The sequence below is a fragment of the Canis aureus genome, chromosome 20 (genome assembly GCF_053574225.1).
Source record: "Canis aureus isolate CA01 chromosome 20, VMU_Caureus_v.1.0, whole genome shotgun sequence".
In the NCBI taxonomy this organism is placed as follows: domain Eukaryota; kingdom Metazoa; phylum Chordata; class Mammalia; order Carnivora; family Canidae; genus Canis; species Canis aureus.
In genome coordinates this window covers 28,945,159-28,963,754 of record NC_135630.1, presented here as the reverse complement: position 1 = coordinate 28,963,754, position 18,596 = coordinate 28,945,159, and the positions used below count along the sequence as shown (strand labels likewise).

At 58.0% G+C, this 18,596-nt stretch overlaps 1 protein-coding gene across 1 annotated transcript in view; it reads right to left on the bottom strand.

The window, feature by feature from the left end:
- The window catches only part of HS6ST1 (heparan sulfate 6-O-sulfotransferase 1), a 41,659-nt gene extending 23,279 nt beyond the window's left edge, over positions 1-18,380 (bottom strand). The window contains exon 1 of the mRNA XM_077861217.1: positions 17,802-18,380. Coding sequence (XP_077717343.1) covers positions 17,802-18,328 — 527 coding nt within the window. The 5' untranslated portion in view covers positions 18,329-18,380. The remainder of the gene's footprint in view (positions 1-17,801) is intronic.
- Positions 18,381-18,596: the final 216 nt, after the last annotated feature.

Sequence of the window (18,596 nt, the reverse complement as noted above, 5' to 3'; positions counted from 1 at the left end):
TACACCAAGAGGAGACCTCACGGCTGCAGTCATCAGGTGCAGCCAATGGTTTCCCTCTGAGTGCCAGGCCCCCCAGGGAGGGGAGCTCCTTAGGGCTCTGAGTCCAGGTTGGGCTCCCTCCCCTGGATATCTTCCTCCTGTCTGGCCCTGTGTGCTCCACAACAGCCCCCCTGCCCCTTCCAACTCTGTTCCTACTCCTGCTGCAAATGAACCCCGAGGCCATCCTGGGTGCTGGCCCAGGCCCACGTCTGGGGTCCTTTGTGTGGCTGCAGGCCCTCCAGCTGTACAGGGCCTGTGGGTTTCCATCTTCATGGGTCCCAGTGGAGCTGCTCTCCTCTGCTTCCCCGTTGGCACTGCCCAGCGCCGCCTGCACACCTGGCCTCCCATCACAAAGCACTGTTCGTCCTGTTTCAAGTAACCTCCTCCTCCCCTTTTCTTTCCTCCCAGAGTGTCTTCCCCTGGCCCACCTCTCAGCCAGCGTTATCATACAACACGGTGTTTCCTCCTCTCCTGGCCTGGCTCCTGTGGTCTCTGGGGCCAGCCCAGGGCCTGGGCAGAGTGAAGACTCAGAAAAGCCAAGGCTTTGAGTCTTGGGCTGAAACTGACTGAAGAGTATGGGTCTATTCCTTAAAACCGAGAGCAAAAGCAGGCAGTTGTGGCTCCTTTGGTGGCCATCCCCCACCTGTCAGTCCGTCTCCTTCCACAGAGCAGGGGAGGTCAGCAGGGCGGCTTCTGGACTTCCCAGAAACCACAGCTTCCCTGCTCCACAGCAAGTCCTGCCTGGGGCTCCGGGATGAAGGTCCACATGGAGGGGTAGTGGCTCCAGGAAGACTCGCGAGTGGGAACATATACAGCCACATACTTATGAAACATCACACCAGTGGGGAGAATAAAAACATAGCCCCAAATAGTGTCTAGAAGCTTCACCAAAGGATGGTGGCATCAACCCTCCAGGGTGCCACTGTGGCCCTTCCTGCCAGCTGAGAAGGCTCCCATATGTGCACCCAGGGCCTCACTTGCTGACCAGCACCCCAGAGGCAAAGGCCTCTGTACTGCCACCGAGCTGACACCAAATTGGTGGGAATTAGGAACCAGAAATGTAGAGGCTGCAGGCCGGCAAGTGGTGCCAGCTGTGCCCTAAGTATTCTGCTTGTCATCAGGAGCCTCCATACCCCGGAGAGAAGCACTAAGTCTATTGCAGTCCAAGACCTGGGAGCCTCCAAAGCCATAAATGACCTCATGTAGGGACCCCTCATAAATCCAGGGGTTCTGAAGCTGTGAGTATGCAGCATGCACCCCCACCCTCCTGCAGCCTGGCTTGTACAGGGCCTACAGGGACAGGTGGGCAGAGAGGACACTGGGGTAGCCCGGCACACAGACCCCACGTGTGTGTAGCTTTAGGCCACTGGTGAAAGAGGGCACCTCACACACCCAAGCATAGACACGGCTGCCCACGGGGGCTGAGGAGCTAACAACTGACCCTCCAAGGTGGGCAGTTATATGGAGGTGAGCGCTACATGAGCAGAGGTCTGTGGCCATGATGAGGCCCAGTGAGTCCCACAGTGCGCCTCATGTCCCACAGTGGCCATATCAGCCTCTTAGGTGGTGGTGGTGATGGGGAGGGGCTGGGCCCTGTGGGCAGTCCACACGGAGACCATTGCAGGGACGAGCCCAATGTGATGTGGGCCACTCCTCTGCTCTGCCCTGTGGGCTCGAGCTCCACAGCTCCCAAGGGTGGGGACCTACCCAGTCCTCTCTGCATCCGCCAAGGCCTTCTGCTCAAAGCCTGTCCCAAAGTCCACTAGGAGCTATCCTGTACCCCGGCCCTCCCCAACTTCTGGGCCCAGGGTCTGACTCCTCTGCTGAGACCCCCAGGGGCTCCCCCTGGTAGTAACTCTCACCCGGCACATCCGCGCCATGCTCTGGACCATCCTACTTGCTCTGATGGAGAAAGGGGGCCCCAGTAGCATTTCTGGTGGGAATATAAAATAGGATGGTGGTTCCTCCAGAAATCAGGCATCGAATTGCGATATAATCAGCGATTCCACTTTTAGCTATACGCCCGAAAGAAGTAGAAGCAGGGACTTGGAACAGGTATGTGTGCTCCTATGTTCACAGCAGCGGCACCCACAACAGCAACGGGTTGAAACAACCCAAGTGTCTGCGCATCGGTGCAGGATAAGTAAAATGTGGTAATAGACATACAACCACACACTGTCCAGCCTCAAAAAGGAAGGAAGCACTGACACACACTACAACGTGGATAGATCCTGAGGAAGTCACGCCAAGCAAAACAGGCTAGCCACAAAAACACAAATACTGTAGATTCCACTTACATGAGGTATACAGAGTCATCAAATTCACAGAAACAGAGAGTAGATGGTGGACGCCAAGGGCTGGAGGAGGGGACGGTAGAAAGTTAGTGTTTAATGGGCATACTTTCAGTTGGAAGATGGAAAAGTTCTGGAGACGCACAGTAGTGATGGTTGCACAGCAATGTGAATGGACTTAAAACCAATGAACTATATGCACTTTTAAAAAATGGTTGGAACGGTAAATTTTATGTTATGCATATATTACTACAATTAAAGAAAAAGGCTCTTCCATGATGGGGCACCCGCAGCCAGCTCTGGGCCAGGCAAGTCCTCAAGAACAAAACCATGGCAGGCTTCTCAGGGCCCCTCACGGACTGTGTGACAAAGGAAGCCCACAGAGTTAAACCTGACTGCAGTGCAAGTGTGTTTGGGGGGGCACTTCCTAGGCTCTCTAGAACAGTGACAGGACCAAAGAGAAGATCCAGAGCACCAGGCCTAGTTGGCCTTGGATGGGGAAGAAATGCGTGCAGACCTAGCCAGGACTCGGCGTGACCTGAGAACACCATTTCTGTTCTTTAGCTGGACAGGGCAGGGGCCCAGCAAGCACCCATCCCCTGAGGGGACGAGGGAGCACAGCCTCTTCTTCAGCTCTGTACCACACCTCACATCCCATGTGCTCCTGGTGACCCTAACTCTACCAGCCGAGGGACCTCATACCCCTAACAACCCCGAGATGCTGCTCTGCTCCCCCGTCCTATGGACAGGCTCTGAGAGGCTCTGGTCTGGCCTCGGCTGCAGGACCTCCAGCAGGAATGAGCCCCCTGCCCCAGCTCTCCACAAACTGTAAGATGTCACTGTCAATCACAAAAACTGCGAATTCAATCTGATCCAAATGTGATCTTAAGGTAAACAGAATGGACAGCCCTTTCATCCATGACCCTTCCCCTGGGTTCCAGGCACTGAAGCAGGCTGCACTGTCCACCCCATCCCATTTGACAGAGGAGGAAACTGAGGTGCAGACTGAGCACACATTGGTGAGGAGCACAGCGGGGCTTAAGAGAGCTCCGTCTCTGAAGGTCATGGCCTAACTTGTGCTAGGTCCTCAGCAAAGGGTGAGGACACATATGTGAATCATGGTGGAAAGAGGTTCTTGGCCCCTCACCCACTCTCAGCCCTGCAAACGCTGTCCATCTGCCAGGCACCAAAACACCAGCCCCCAGCAGGAAGAAGGCTGCAGGGATCTCAGGGCTGGGGTCCACTGGCCCCTTCTCCCCTCTGACGAACATCAGGTTTCTCTTCTGAGGCCCAGGCCAGCAGAGCAGATGTCAGGCCCTGGTCTGGGTGGACTATGGCCCTCTCTGCCAACTTTATGCAGCAAACTCCTCCTGCACCTTTTGCAAAATGGGGAACATTTCCAGGGACCCCCAACAGATTGTGACTCTGAATTTCTGCTCAGAATCACAGGCACACAAGGCATGTATCGAGGGCAGGGCTGGTGGAGACAGGATTACACAGGAAATCTCCTGGGTCAGCAAGCTTGGGCCCTGGTGTCCAACCCACCTCAGCAGCCCCCTAAGTCCCTCAGCTCCCTAGGCTGACATTGTGGTTGATAATTGGACACTGCTGTCCAGGACACAGGCCACTACCCTGCTGGAACCTGGCGGGGATAGGGCACTGTGGAGTAGATGGAGGGCCACTCACCCTCCCTACTCTGGCCTCACTGCAGGGCCTTTCCCAGTGCCACAGGCCAGGCCCAGGGGCTATGGGGCTGTGTGTCTACCTGGGAGGCAGCATGTATGTGAGGGTACTGGGCAAGTCCACCTGGGGGCTGGTGGTGTGAGGGGTCTCTGGGGCTTCTAGGCCAGCAGGTGAGCAGCTCCTGTAGCTAGAGGTCTACAGCTCTGTCCCAAGCCTGTCCCTAGTCACCCCTGCTTCCCTTCTTCCAGCGAGGAAGGGAGAGGCAGCTGGGCCTCCAGATCCACCTATCTGTCCAATCACCTGTTTGTATTTATCTCTTTAAGTAGGCCTGAGAGACACCTGGAGGCGGGGAGGAGAAGGACAGGCTGGTGCAGGTGCACAGGGTAGGCTCCATGACTGGAGTGGGGCTTCCTGTCTGGCAGTCACCCATGCGGTGGGCCCCACAGCCACATACAGGCTCAGTGCCAGGGGCCTCCACTGTCACTCCTGGAGGCCACCCCAGGGATGAGCCCCAGGCAGCAAGGGCAGCACAGTCCCTTACCCCATCCCAGCCTGGGGTCCTTGCCGTGGGAGCACAACCACCATGTCTCAGGTGTGGTGAGGACCATGTGATGGCAGCCAAAGAGAGCGCCGAGGGTACCCCACCCGTCATGCCTGCCTAAGAAACAAGGATGGCTGTCACTGTCATTAGCCAGAGCCCCTTCTCCTAGGGAGGGCAGGAAGGTGGAAGGGAGCCCCAAGGTCCAGCTGTCTGAGAAGCCTGGTCTTTGACCCCTGACAAAGCCTCTCTCCACCTTCCTGTCCAGGCAGGGGACTTGAGGGGTGGCCCACCTTGGCTCCAGGCTGCCCCTCCACTGCTCTGCAACAACAGCAAATCTTCCTTGAAAAGACACTTCCTTAAAGTCCCGGCTGTTCCGACGGGTGGCCCAACCACCAAGTGGAAAATTGCTCAGCTCTAAAGAGGACGAAGGGAACATCCCAAAGTGCCACCACTTGTAGGGAAAGAAGGAATTCTTGTTCCTGAATGTTTCTGAGTCATTGCTGGCTCCAGCGCTCAGGCTACTGTGAGGAGCATGCGTGTGGGTGTGCAGCCGCGGGGCTGTGGGAGCGTGTGGGTGCCTTGTGCAGCCTACGGTCAGCCCTGGGAGCCCTCCAGCCTCTCCCCTTCCTGAGGTGGGGGCCGGTGCCCCCTAGGCCCATATGAATCCTGCCCCGGCCTGAGGCTGCTCCTCTGTGAGGCAGAGGATGGCCCATGGTTGGCAGTGACACTCAGCAGCAATCACAGGGAGCCATGACATGTGGTTGGTTCAGGAGAGGCCATGGCCCCTGCTGCAGGAGCAGGTGCCTGTTACCTCCTATCCTGGATGCTGTGTGTGCAGGCATGAGGGTGGGAGGGAGCTAGGAGCCCAGCAGAGACCCACGCTGCCGGCTGCACATATAATCTGTGCTGAGGATGGGGTGAATATGCTTCTCCCGACCTCAGGGACACGTGTGTGCCTGTGTGAGGCCGGAGGGCCCACCCACTGGATCCTCTAGTACTTATGGGAGCAATGGCTGGGTGTCCTTGGAGCTCAGCTGGCCGGAATGGCCTGTTTCTTTACCCAGCCCACATGGTTGGCAGCTGATGAGCAGTGCTGCTGGCCTCTGCCTCTCCAGCCAGATACACTTGGGTCCCAGCCTGGCCTGAGGGCAAGGGAGCACAGAGGGCCAGGCCCTCCTTGATGCCCAGTGGATCCTCTCCCTGAATAAAGTCAAGCCCCAATCAATCAGAGAACATTCCAGTCTAAGCCACAAAGCCAATCTCATCCCTTAGGAACACCTGCTGGCACCAGGAAACCTGTCAGCGTTGGGAACGGGGAAGGCTGCCAGCCTTCCTAACCCCTTGTTGCACACTGCGTGGCCACAGTGTGGAGGTTTTCAGCCAGGCCCTGCACCCTCCGCTGGTGCTGCTGACGGGCCCAGAGAGGCATACTAAGGGGAGAAGGCCCGCTCCCAGGCCCGTGACTCTATGGCCACATCCTCAGCTATAGCATGTACTACTGTTCCAGGAAAAAAATCTGAAGATAAATATTTAAACCATGGCTTCTAGGTCTACCACAACATTTTCCATAGCCTTGTGCTTCTTTGCCGCTTGTGAGATGGACCAGGTTAGCTATGGGGGACACCTAACCCTGCCCAGGAGGCTGGGTGCATTCCTTCAAGTGTCTGTCCTCCGCAAGGGGATGCAACTTGGGAGCAGGACCAGAGTCCACGCTGACTACCTCTTCTTAGGACTGGCTCTAGAATGACAGCTGCCAAGCAGCTACAGCCATGGGTGTGGTTAGGGCCCACATGGGACTCCAGGACTTGAGTTCAAGTCCTCGGTGAGCTGTCTAAGCTTGTGACCTTTGGCAGGTTACTTGGACTCTGAGACTGCCTCCCCACTGTGAGAACAGTGGAAGCAACACATCACAGTGACCTGGGACAGTGCCTGTCAGTAGGCCCGTTGGTCCCTGCAGGTCAGTGCCGAGTCCCCGGCAGGGGAGTGGGGGTCCAGGGTGCATCCAGATTAAAGCCAGAGCAAGATGTGAAAAGACCCTGACTAGTATTACTTGGAGAAAACCTGCCTCTGGTCTGGCAGATGGATAGCAGATACGCCACCTAAGGGGGTCAAGACCCTGCCTCTGTGGACTAGAGGAAGCTGACAGTGTAAGCCATGGGATGTGCCTGCTGCTGAAACCCCCCGGACTCTCTTGCTTTGGGGCTGCCTACCTGTCAGGCACAGCTGGGCACCCAGTCCAGACATAGCAGTGCAGCCCTGGCAAGGAAAGGTGGGGACCATGATCTGCCGGGGGTGCCCCTCCGAGACCGCACAGAACAAGGGCTCAGGAAAAAAAACTGTTGAGCAAATTAAAACAACTTGCGAGGTTCCACGCACAAAGCCCAGGCTGCTTAAAGCAGGGATTTCCTGTTACTCTGCAGGCAACAGCTGCTGGCCTGCAGGGTCAGGATCCTATGCCAGGTGGTGGTGTGGCCTGGCCAGAGCTCAGACTTGAAACAGGCTGGGGGAGGCCACAGGTAGCTGCAGGCCATCACCCCTCGGCTCTCTGCTAACCCACTGATCCTCCCAGGAGCATTTCCTCTGGAAATGACCCAGAACAGCTCACATGATGTCTTGATGGACAGGTCCCTGTTCCCCAGGAGGCTGGCTGGGCTGCTGTGCCATCCCCAACCCAGCTGCCCCACTTGTGGCACAAGGGAAGGGCCACATATGTCAGCCCTGTCTGGAGTCCGAGGACCAGACCTCTCTGCTTAGTGGCACCTCACTGCCTCTGGCCTGGCCGGTGGATGGACAGCGGCCAGAAACGCAGGGGTCAGGTTGGAGCAAGCAGAGAACGGGGCGGGGGGTGAGAGGGATCACAGGAGCCCTTAACCTTGTCTCGCCAAGCAAGGCCCACGTCCCCAGCCAGGTGGGGTTCTTTGGTCTGTGGGGAGCCCCTGCCAAATGCAGAACTGCTCTGTGGTTCAGCCTGGGCCCCATGGACAGTGCCCATCCTCCAGACGAACATGGTGGTATGTGACAGAGCCCAAGGCCCTGGCTGCTGGCCTCAGATAGGCAGATTGAGGGCTCCAGGAAGGGAGAGGGCCCATGCTGTGGAATGAGCCAGAAGGACAGATCAGGGTACCAGGGCCTCTTAAGCAAAGCTCTCATATCCCAGGATTCTGCTGGCCTGGTTGAGCATTTTGTGCCTGCCTGATGCCCACTGGGTTCCCTTTCCACTCACCTGCCTGAGGACAGGGTCTGCTCCTGCTCTGGAGCAGCCCCACATCAATCCCACCACCTTCCTTTCATCTGCCCGGCTAAAACATGACCACCTTTTACTTGATAAAAAGGGTGTTTTCCACTGGACACACTGTCAGCCTAGCTTCTAGGCAAGCGAAGGAATGAACTTCCCCTGATGGGACTGGGCTTCTTGACTATGCTGAATGAAATAAAGCAGGAGTCGGTAGGCCCTGAACTTCCAGGGTTCAGATGGTTGGCCAACAAGCAGCCCTCTGTCTGGACTTGTATGAGTAAAACAAGCTGCCTAGACCTGCCTGCCCACCTGCCTGCCCCAAGGGAACAGAGGCGAGGAGGAGGGGCCTGTGTCTGGAGCTCCTCTTTGGGGTGAGTGGCCCTGGAGTAATGCAGTGTGCTGGACAGGATGGAGGGCTGTGGCTAGGGTTCGGAACGGGGCAGCTGAGGTCTTGGCTCTCCACACAGGGCCCACTTACTCCCCGGCTTTGCGCCCACCTGGGCAGTGCCTCTTCTTGCAGGGGACATTTGACACCTCCAAATTCCCCTAGGAGGCCATCTGCTCTGCCTTGCCCTGTCCCACCTGCCCTTGCTCCCCACTGTACCACCTTGGGCTCCTGGGAAAGCTCATCTTTGCAACAGTCACGTTAACTTCACCATGGCAGGCAGTGTGCCCAGGAGATGCCTGGCTCTCCCCTTCCAGATGGGGACCTTGGGGAGGGCTTAACAGGAAACCCTGGAGCCACACAGCTGCGTGTGAATCTCATCTCTGCCAGCTGTGATCTTGGGTGACAAGTTACTTGGGCTCCCGGAGCCCTGGTTTTCTTATCTAACAGATATAAGGAAGGAGGGCCTGGCAGTGAGTGTGGCAGTTGGTACAAGTCACAGGCTCTTGGCCTGTGCCTTCTAGGTGAGAACACCTGCTTGTCCTGCTCCCCAGCACAGCGCACACCCTGTAAGCAGGGTGCATGTGGCACAGCAACCTCACTTCACATGATAGCATCTTCCCCAAGCCTCCCTCCGTTAGCTGGAGTCTGGCTGGAGGACCTTCTCCTGCTGGTGCAAAGTTTTCCTGGTGGGGAATGGGGGCCACATTGCAGAGACAACTCCACCTGGCCTCACTACTCCAAGACAACCCCCCTTACCCCCCTCTAGCTTCCGTGATGCAAATGTAAAACTCAAGGTTTGCTGGTCCTCTTCTCCCAAGGACACCAATGCTCCAGAAAAGCAAATATTTACATGTGATGCTTTAAAGCTCCTAACTCAAAGAGTCTGAGTTTGTTCCTGGAGCCCCATGAGCCAGGCCTATGATGGCAGGAGCTAATTCCCAGATGGACAATGATTTATGGGCCACTCCCCCCAGGCCAACTGGGGATGTGGTCTAGAAGTAAACGCTGCACATATGGGGCTGGGGTCACATGGGGCTGAGGGTGGGTGGTGTGTGTTCTGAGGCCCATGCAGGGACAGCCCTATGTTGGTGCAGCAAACAGGGACCAGGCACCAGCCAGGAGGCTAAGCCCTGCCTAGATTTCCATCCAGTGGGAAGGAGGCTCCTGGGACTTTGGAGCAGTGGGTTCCAGCCTCTGGTTTTGACTGCAGGATCCTTTTCCCCATCAAATCTCACAGGGACCCCAACAAGCAGGATCTGTGGGTGGGAGATGCCCGGCAGGAGGCTCATGTACTTGTTTGGCCTTCTTAGGGTGGGCTCACGCAGTGGCTGCCCTGGGTGTCGCTGAGGGCTTCCAAGGAAGGCCCTGGGAGTATCCCCACTGCTGGAAGGACAGCTGTTAGTCGGCCATCTGTCCCTCTCCTCAGTCTTCTGGGCCTCTGGCTGAGCTCCCACCACGGGGGTTACCAGAGAGGCTCAGCAGTCAGCAGGTACGCTGCCCTCCGTCCCCTGCCTCTGCACTTGGTGCCATCGGCTGGAGGACAGAGGCCTGGCTGGCCTGTGCGGCCCACACTGGTGCAGGCCTCAGTAGACCAAATGCTTATGACAACATGTGGCACAGAAGGACCGTAGGGAGGAGAGGCCTGGCAAGCACACCACCACAGAACCTCGTAGTAAGAGACACGAAGAAGACACCCCACCCCTCAGGGCAGAAAACAGCCTGAAAACGCTAACAGGTAGGTGGTGGGAGGAAACCTCAGTGGTGGTGGTAACCACATGCTAGCATGCCTGTCCCACTGGTCACAGGAACAGGCAGTTAAGACCACAGCATCCGCCTCACAGCTGCTGGCCTGGTAGAGAGGACAGTGTGCTACAGGCCTCAGGCACGGTGCTGGGAGTCTGAGGAGCCAGTCTGGAGAGCACTGGTCACATCCAGTAGGGCTGAGGATGGACCACCTGCCCTCCAGCCCACTCACAGGGACACGCAAAAGCAGGGGTGGCCAGGCCTGGATGCTGCCACCGAGTCTGCTCTTGCAACAAAGCAAGGGAAAAAGAGGGTGCCGTAATCCATGAAACACATAGTGGTGAGGGAGGTGGGTGGCAGGCGGGAGCCACAGCAGGCTTCCTTGTGCCCCTGTGGTAAACTCTCAGCCTGCAGTGAGGACAGAGGGACCGGCAGCACAGATCACGACCAGCAAGTGAACACGAACAAGCCTGCCACATCACAGCGATCCACGTCTGTGGAAGGTGAGCACGGCCTAGGGGCTTTCTCAAAATCCAGGGAGCAAGCACAGAAAGGAACAGAGTGGTCCCCAATAACACAGCCTGGGGTGAGCGGAAGACCCCTATGGCTGAAGCACAGCACGTCTTGGATGGTCGTATCGAAGGCCAGTGATGCTGGGTGGATGTCCCAGATAATGAGACCCTAGCTACCTAGACTTTGGGTGCTGTAAGGAAGCCCCCCTGCCAGTCCCCAAGCTGACTGGGACAGGTGCCAAGTGCCTAGCTGGCCGAAGGGCCCTTCCCTGTTCACAGAGAGGGGATGCACTGTGGCCTCTTATAAAAGTGTCTCCAGTACCAGGCACAGTGCCTGTGAGCGGCAGAACCAGGATTCAACCCAGCTGGTCCAGTCCCAAGCCCACCCTGACCCCTGCTTTGCTGCCACCCTGGTCACCCGCTGTTGTTGCTCTCCCGCGGACTTCTTCACTGATGGTGGGAGAGGCTGCCTGGAGGGCTCCTCTCTCCTCCTCTGATTCCTTGTGGAGGCCTTGAGCTGCTGCCCATGCCTTCTGGAAGGAATCACGGGTCAAGTCCCATGTGTCTCCATCCTCCACTGGCACCCCAGAGCCCCGTCTAACTGGGGAGGGCCCAGGAGCTTTTGCAATGGCCTTGTAGACCTTGGTGTACCCTGGTGAACAGAGGCCCGAGACCCAGGATGGTTGGTTAAGTGAACGAAGGAGCTGGGGTGGGCATGGGGCTTCCAAGTAGTCCAGGCATCCTGGAGGAAGCTTCAAGAGAGGTGGAAGAAGATAGCATTGCAGGAAGAGCTGCCAGCTGGCCTGGTGTGTGTGTGTGTGTGTGTGTGTGTGTGGGTGGGGGGTGCCCTGTGCCTCCCAAGCATAGCTCCTAGCACCCAGCCTGGTTGGGGCAGCTGGCGACAGTGGGAGAGAAGGGCTGCCTGCCTCGTTTCTGCTCCCCCATCAAGGAAAACAAGCCCCTGGCCCAGGCTGGGGTAGGATGTGTGTGGTCTTCAGTGGCAGGCCAACCTGCACTCACCACCCACCTGGCTGATCCTAACATCCTCTAAATCTTGCCCATGTTGGGCAGCCTGGGATCAGTGTGGTAACTCTCTGATGTGTGGGTATGTGCATGCCGCACTTCTAGAATAACAAGCCCTGCAAACTAGGGACTTGGGACACAGCTACACCAGGAAGGGGGCACTTTACTAGGGAGGAACAGAGAAATCAGACCACAGGTCCCACAGCCAGAAGGTGACGGACCTACATTCAGGGGCAGACTGGACACCAGCGCCTAGGCCTCTTTCTGTATTTTTCTTGCTGGGATAGCACCTCACCCCAGGGGCCCTGACAACCCAAGCAGAGAGCAAAAACTTGATAGGAAGAAAAAGAGCCAGTGGTGTTCTGGAAGAGGCAAGAACAAGAGTCTGGAGAGACCAAAACTTTCCTGCAAACACATCTCCTCATCTGTGAGTGCTGGCAAGGGAGGCTGAGGCACAGGCCTCAAGGCAAAGGAGAGCAGGGTTGCCAATGAGAAGTACCTACATGGTTATAAATAATTGCTGAGAAGCACTCAGAAAGCATCTTCTCAGGAGAGAGCCTGAGTGCCCTTCCCGTTTCTCACACTCTCCACAGACCAGCTGAAATGTGTCCTGGCCTAAATCATGCCACCCCTCCAACTGGGCCAGGGGTGGGCAGGTAGCTGCAGCCCCCCAGGACCATCTGGGAGCGACCCGGTCACATGGGAGTGGCAGTGGGGGGCACCGGCCAGTTGGCTGCCAGCACCTCTGACGCCATCGGCAAAGCTTGCCTGGCGCGGCCGTGCCAGAGCCAAGAGGATGCGGCCCGTTCCCACCTTCCTGCTACTCGGGTGAAGACAGCCATATGTTTTCCAGTTAGGCGATGATGCGGGTCTGCATGTGAAACTGCCTGCGTCTGCCCAGGGTCTTGGAAGCTGCATGCACCGAACCTGGCTGGTGTGACCGAATGCTTGGCTATTGTCCTCACCCACAGTCTTCCTGGCTGGGGCAGGGCAGGGAGGGCACAGCAGAGGGCTGATGGGCACATGGGCTTCAGGACACACATCTCAGTACAGCTCCTCTCTAGGCCTAAGGTCTCTGCAAGTTCCCCAACATTGCTGGGTCTTGACCTCCTTATGTGGAAAATGGGGAAAATCGTCACAGACCTGCCTTGTTGGGGTGGTGGGGCCAATTACCCATTCCAAGTACCTACTGAGTACTTGGGGGGAGACAGGAGCCAGCCTCTTTTCTGTACTTCCCTCTGGGACCCTGGTTTCCTCAGATCTGGGTCTTCATAGTCTGCTACCCCTTTCCTACGGACCCCAAGTGACTGGCTCTCAGCTGCACCTGGCTCTCTGGGCAGGGCCAAAAAGCAGGTATCTGTGACCAGATGAGCAGGTACTTTGGGTGACTGGGCACATCTCCTCCCAAGACCCCTGAGGTTTAGACCACCCCTGAGGGTACATGCACCAAGCAGGACTTTGTGATAAAAACCACAGACACATTCTGCTGAGCAAAGTAAACTCTTCAAATCCACAAGGATATTTCATCCCAACAAGGGTGCTGTTGAAGCCGGCACTCAACACATGTGGCAACACAGTTGCAGACTCTCCAAAAAGTAACTTCACACTCATACTGATGGTATTTGAACCTTGAGACCTTTCAACTCGGAAATTCCATTCCTAGGAACTTCCAAAGGAAATGAGAGCTCCGCAGAATATCTACATACAAGCACATCCCCTACAGCATCACTTACAGGAGCCAGAGACTGGAAATCTCCAAGCTCAACAACAGAGCAGAACTAACAATGCACCCAGAGGGGGATTGTCTGCAGCTACTAAAATATTAAGTTTTTAATAAGAAAGAACAACATTTATGGAAAATTTATATTATAGTTTCAATTACAGTAAAAAAAAAGCATGTGTGAGGAATACACTGAGTTTTCTTTTCTCTTTTATGTTTTCCTACCAATTATCACATAATCATTACAACAACAACAACAACAATAAAAGGATGAAACGTGAAAGAAAGACTCCAAAGACTCGGGGTCCCTTGAGGATGACAAAGCCAGACCTCCACACTGACAGCCTGCTACTCCCCAAGGACAGCAGCCAAATCTTTCACACCTCCAACTGAGAAAGAAAGAAAAAGACCAGGGGCCTCACAGGCCCCTGGGTAGGAGGGTAGGAGCTGTGCCCCCTGGGAAAGGTTTTCTGACCCTGGAGCCGGCAGTCCCCAGCTCAGAGCCAGCCCCCAACAGCACAGTGGTCCAGCCCACACTGCATGGCCCCACATTTTATAAGCGAGAGGCCTGGAAGCACAGGACTTGGTCTTGCAAGTCCCGGGTGCTGGAAAGAAAACCTGAGTTATGGAGATAATTTCACAAGACAGAACACCATTTAAAATAATTGTCAGCAGCTATTGAAAAGTTTGTCTTCTTGTGCATTTGCCTAAAAAGATGTTTTTGGTTCTGGTTATGAACGAAAACCTAATTCTGAACATCTTGACCTCAGATTCCCCTCATCTCCACGCAAGGTTTCCCTAGGTGATTCAGGCCATAGTGACACTCCAACCAGGTCCCATAGGTTGTCTGGGCCCCCATTCATGGGTTACAGTCACATGCTCTAGGTAACATCTGCCCCACTGCAGGCAAATGTGGGTTTTGTCCCCTGACCATGTGGAAGAAAGGAATTGTAAAGGCAAACTGAAGTTCTTCCTGCATGCCGCAGAAAGAACTGTTTCAGCAATGCCCCAATCTTAAGTCTGACCAACCTGGCTGGACCCACTGAGGGGCCCCTGAGGCCTTCTGGGAGCAGCACTGCACTCAAGGGGGACTCTGAACTTCATTCACTAGAGGACTCACAGAGGGACACAGCTCCCAGAGCGTGTGGCATCAGGAAGAGAACAATCTCGGAGCCAACATGTGGGCAGTACCCACTCAGCATCTGGCCAGTGCCAACATGCTATGGACGTGCCAGGATGCCAGATGAAGTGTGGCTGAGGGCATCTAAGGCAGTAGGGTGTTGCCAGGGAAGGCTTCCTGGAGGAAGGGGTAGCAGAGCTGAGGCTGAGGCAGCTGCTGGAGAGCCAGCAGAGGATTGGGAGGAGAGGACAGCACGCTGGGGCAGAAGGTAGCAAAGGCTCAGCTGAGAGCACTGGCAGATTTTTGGAACACAGGAACACAGCATAGCGGGGGGTATGTGACCAGAACGAGGCTGGGGACTGAGAGGGTACAGGCCATTGATGCTAGTGCTCCTACACAGCAACATCATCAGGGGCTCCTAGGGGCCTTGCTGCAGAGAGGGTCTGGGAGAGTCCCGAACCCCATGGAGGTGGCCTGGAAGCCATATGGGAACCCAAATGCCCTTGGTGACTCCAAATGAAGCCTACAACAACTTGGCCTGCCCTGGCCAGGGCAACCCAGGCCAAACCCTGACTGTATCTCCTTCTCTGTCCCCTTTAGGTAGATGGGAAGAGAAATGAGAGGCATCCTGGCTGTTAGGGAGTATCGTTCTGACTCCATGAAGTGACATGGAGCATGGGGTGCAGAGACACTAACCAAAGTGGCCCTTGGCTGGCCACCTGCCTGCTGCCTCCGGGCAGCCTCACTACTCCAAGTCAGTCCTTCCTGGGGGCCTTTCAAGCGCCCTGGCTGATCCTAGCAGGTGCGGCAGCCCCTGCAGCGGACATCAGCCTAAGAGGGACCTACTGATGCTTTGCTCACACACATCTTCTTTCTTTCAACTCAGGAAGTACTAACACTGCTAGAAGTTGCAGACTGTATTCCAGGAAGATACATCTCCTCACCCTCAAGTCTGTTACCTCAACACCTGCCCAGCTTAGAACCCCCCAGGCTGATGATGGATGCCATATGCTGGTGAGGTTCTGGTGCTGTGGAAACCCCTGCTCCACTAAGTCACAAGGCCCACCTCCCCTAGGCCCCCATATACTGCAGGAGATACTAGCCCCAGGAGCTGGGAGGGGCTTGGTGGAGTTTCTAGAAGCACTCCTCATGCCTGCAACATGCTGGGCTCTGGGGACCAAGGGGGAAGGAAGGGTCCTCATCCTAGGCCCAGGCCCCCAGGGGCTTGTCAGGGAGGCTCTCAGAGTTAGGCCCATCCCTTCCTCAGTTACCCAGCCAGGCAGTACTCCAGAGCCCACAGGGCCATGGGGCGGGGGGGGGGGGGGGGTGGATGGGCCCTGGTCTGTTGGAAGGAAGGGGAGGGTGACATTTGGAGCCCCGAAACCAGGCTTTCCATGGAATCTGGGCACTGACAATATTCATCCAGAGAGGTGCCAGGTCCCTGGGGCAGGTGGGAGAACTGCATCCTGACCTACAAAGCACCCCGGTCCAGTCCCAGACTAGGGGAACACTCAGTCAGAGAGCTTAAAAACACACAAGGCCAAGATTACCCTGACCTCTCAGGGAAGCTCTTTAAAAAAGCAATCTACCTAGCGCCTGGAAGACAAACAAAGGGGGCGGCGGGGGTGGGGTGGGGGGGGGGAAGCGGCACAAGAGATGAAGCTCTGTCATCTGTCTTTTGGCATGGCTCACTCCCAAAGTGGACCAGAGAGGGAGGGCCTCCCGAGGACCCTGGAAACCCCTCCTCCACCCAGCCTGCATGCTGCTGAGCTCAGCAACCTCCAGGCGGAGGGGCTGGCAGCCCACCGCAGCAGAGGCATCCGGCTGACTAGGCACGGCATTTTCTATTCTTGCTACACATAGCCACCCAGGGGAGGGGGTGCTGGGCCTCTCTTGTGTAGCACCTGCAGGCCGGGTCCCCAGGGCTTGGCCCCCCAGTTCTCGTCTGTAAGTGTGGCTGGGCCTCCTGCTCTGGTGGATGAACTCCAGAGAAGGGAGGACAGGGCTCTTCATCCTGGTGAGCCAAAGGGAAGCAGCCTCGGGAGATGGGCTGCAGGAAGAGTGTCCTGGTCTCGGCAGCCCCGGAGAGAGTTCTGCACACTGTGCCCTCTGGGGTTCTCCTGTGCTAATTCCCTCTGGCAGACAGGATGGTGCCTACCCTCACCCCTCCCGTAGGCAGGGAGGTGCCCATCTGGGCCTATTTGAGCTGGTCAGTGCCCAGTTCTGGGGGACCACAGCCCTGGTGGGCCAGTAGCTGCAAAGCCCAGAACTGGCTCAGTCTAGCAGAGTGGCTGGACCACAGTGGCAAAGGGGTAGGAGGTGGGTGCTACCCCAGGAAAGTGCAGCCATGCAGAGCAGGCAAGCAGCAAGGCTTTAAGGGCTTTGGGGTGGTAGCTGTGTTACCGGGGGGCTGTAAGAGCTCTGGGACATTACTTCTCAGGCTATGAGCTGCCATAGGGGGTGGGGGGTGGGGTGGGCAGGGGACGGGGCAGCCAAGGGGGAGTCAGGTGACCTCTGCCCATAGCTCTGGGGCCCTAGTTTCCGGACAGCCCGGGGACAGACCACAAGAAAAGGACTGAAGAACTGAGCAGGAGAGCAATCCACAGAAAACGTTGAACTCCAGACTGGGCAGATACTCAAGCTTTGTCCCCCAAACACACCAGAGACCCCGTGCAGCCTCTTGACCCAGCAGAGTGCCAACAAACACAACTACACAGCTCACAGACGCTCCCCGCTCCCCGCCCCTGCCTGTCGGTAGGTGCAGTCCTAAAACAAATCTGGTAGGTAAACAAAAAAACGGGCAAGAAGACCGCACTCCTGGCCCCTCCCGGCCCAGACATCACAGGGAGAAGGCCCTCAGGGCTCCAAGGCCAACAGGAGGAAAAGAACGGGTATTTTAAGCACTGGAAACGCGGCCTGCCCTCTGAGGCTGTGGCTAGAGTCCTTCCCAGGGGAGCTGCCCCCAACACTGCAGGTCAGCCCTGTGCCTCCAAACTCCAGAGAGATGGGGGGCTCCCGAGGAAAGCGTCTGAGTAGGCACCCCTGACTCCGCACCCCCCTCCTTTTGGCCGTTGGTCGGTTTCTGCTGCTCTTCCAGAGGGAGCCTGCAGCCGCCTCTGGGCACCGGGCGGGGCGGGCAGCACGGCCTCCTCCCCGCCCCCGGTCGCACTCGGGCCTTTGTTCCACCTGCGCGGACCTGCCGGCAGCTCCTCCGCGGCTCTTTCCGGGCCGGACACCCCCCTTCTCTCCCCTCCGCCTGGGGAGCGAGGGCCGCCGCGGGCAAGCGAACGCCCCTGGGCCACACGAGCCGAGGCACCCACCTCCCCGTGGCGCGGCACAGGCCAGCCGGGACCGCAGGGGGGCGGGGGCGGGGGCGGGGGGGCGAGGCGCGGAGGGCGGGCGGGGAGGGCGGGGAGGGCAGGGCGGCCCCGGGCCGCAGGGCGACTGAGCCCCGGGCGCGCCGCGGGTCGGGCCGCAGGATGCCGCGGGGGCGGGCGGCGGCTCACCTGGGCGTGCGCAGCGCGGCGGGGTCGCGGCGGTCCAGCACGCCGGGCACGCAGCTGGTGAGCTCGGTCCAGTCGGCGTGCAGCCCGCAGCTCCAGCCCGTGGAGAAGCGGGAGAAGAGCCAGGTCTCGCGGCGGTTGGGCCGGTAGCAGGTGCACTTCTTCTGGCCCGGCCGGCAGTCGCAGGGCACCTCGAGGCGCACGTTCTGCACCAGGTGGCGGCCGAAGGTGGTGCCGCCGGTCTTCTGGATGTGCAGGAAGACGATCACGTCGTCGCCCTTCATGTCGAAGCGCAGCGAGCGCTCCAGCTCGCGCACCGGGAAGTAGTACTTCTTCTCGTAGTGCGGGTCGGGCGTGGGGAAGAGGTCCAGGTCGTCGGGCGGCGCGCGGCCGCCGGGGGCGCCCAGGCTCAGCCCCGGGCCCGCGTACTGGTAAAGGATGAGCATGAAGCACGCCGACCCCGCCACCACCAGCACGAACTTGCTGGCGCGCTCAACCATGGTCCTGCCGCCGCCGCGCCGCCGCCGCATGTGTCACCATCGCCGGCGGCCCGGGCGGGCGCGGGGGCGCGGGGGGCGCAGCCTCCTCCTCCTCCTCCGCCGCCGCCGCCGCCGCCGCCGCCGCCCGCGCTCCGGCCCGGCCCGGCCCGGCTACTCGTCGCCCAGGCCGCCCGCAGCGGAGCGGGCCCCGGCCCTGCGCGGCGCCATGGCTGCTCTCCGCCCGCCCGCCCGGCCCCGCTCCCGCTCCCGCTCCCGCTCCCCGGGCCGCCCCGGCGCTCGGCTCCGCTCGGCTCCGCTC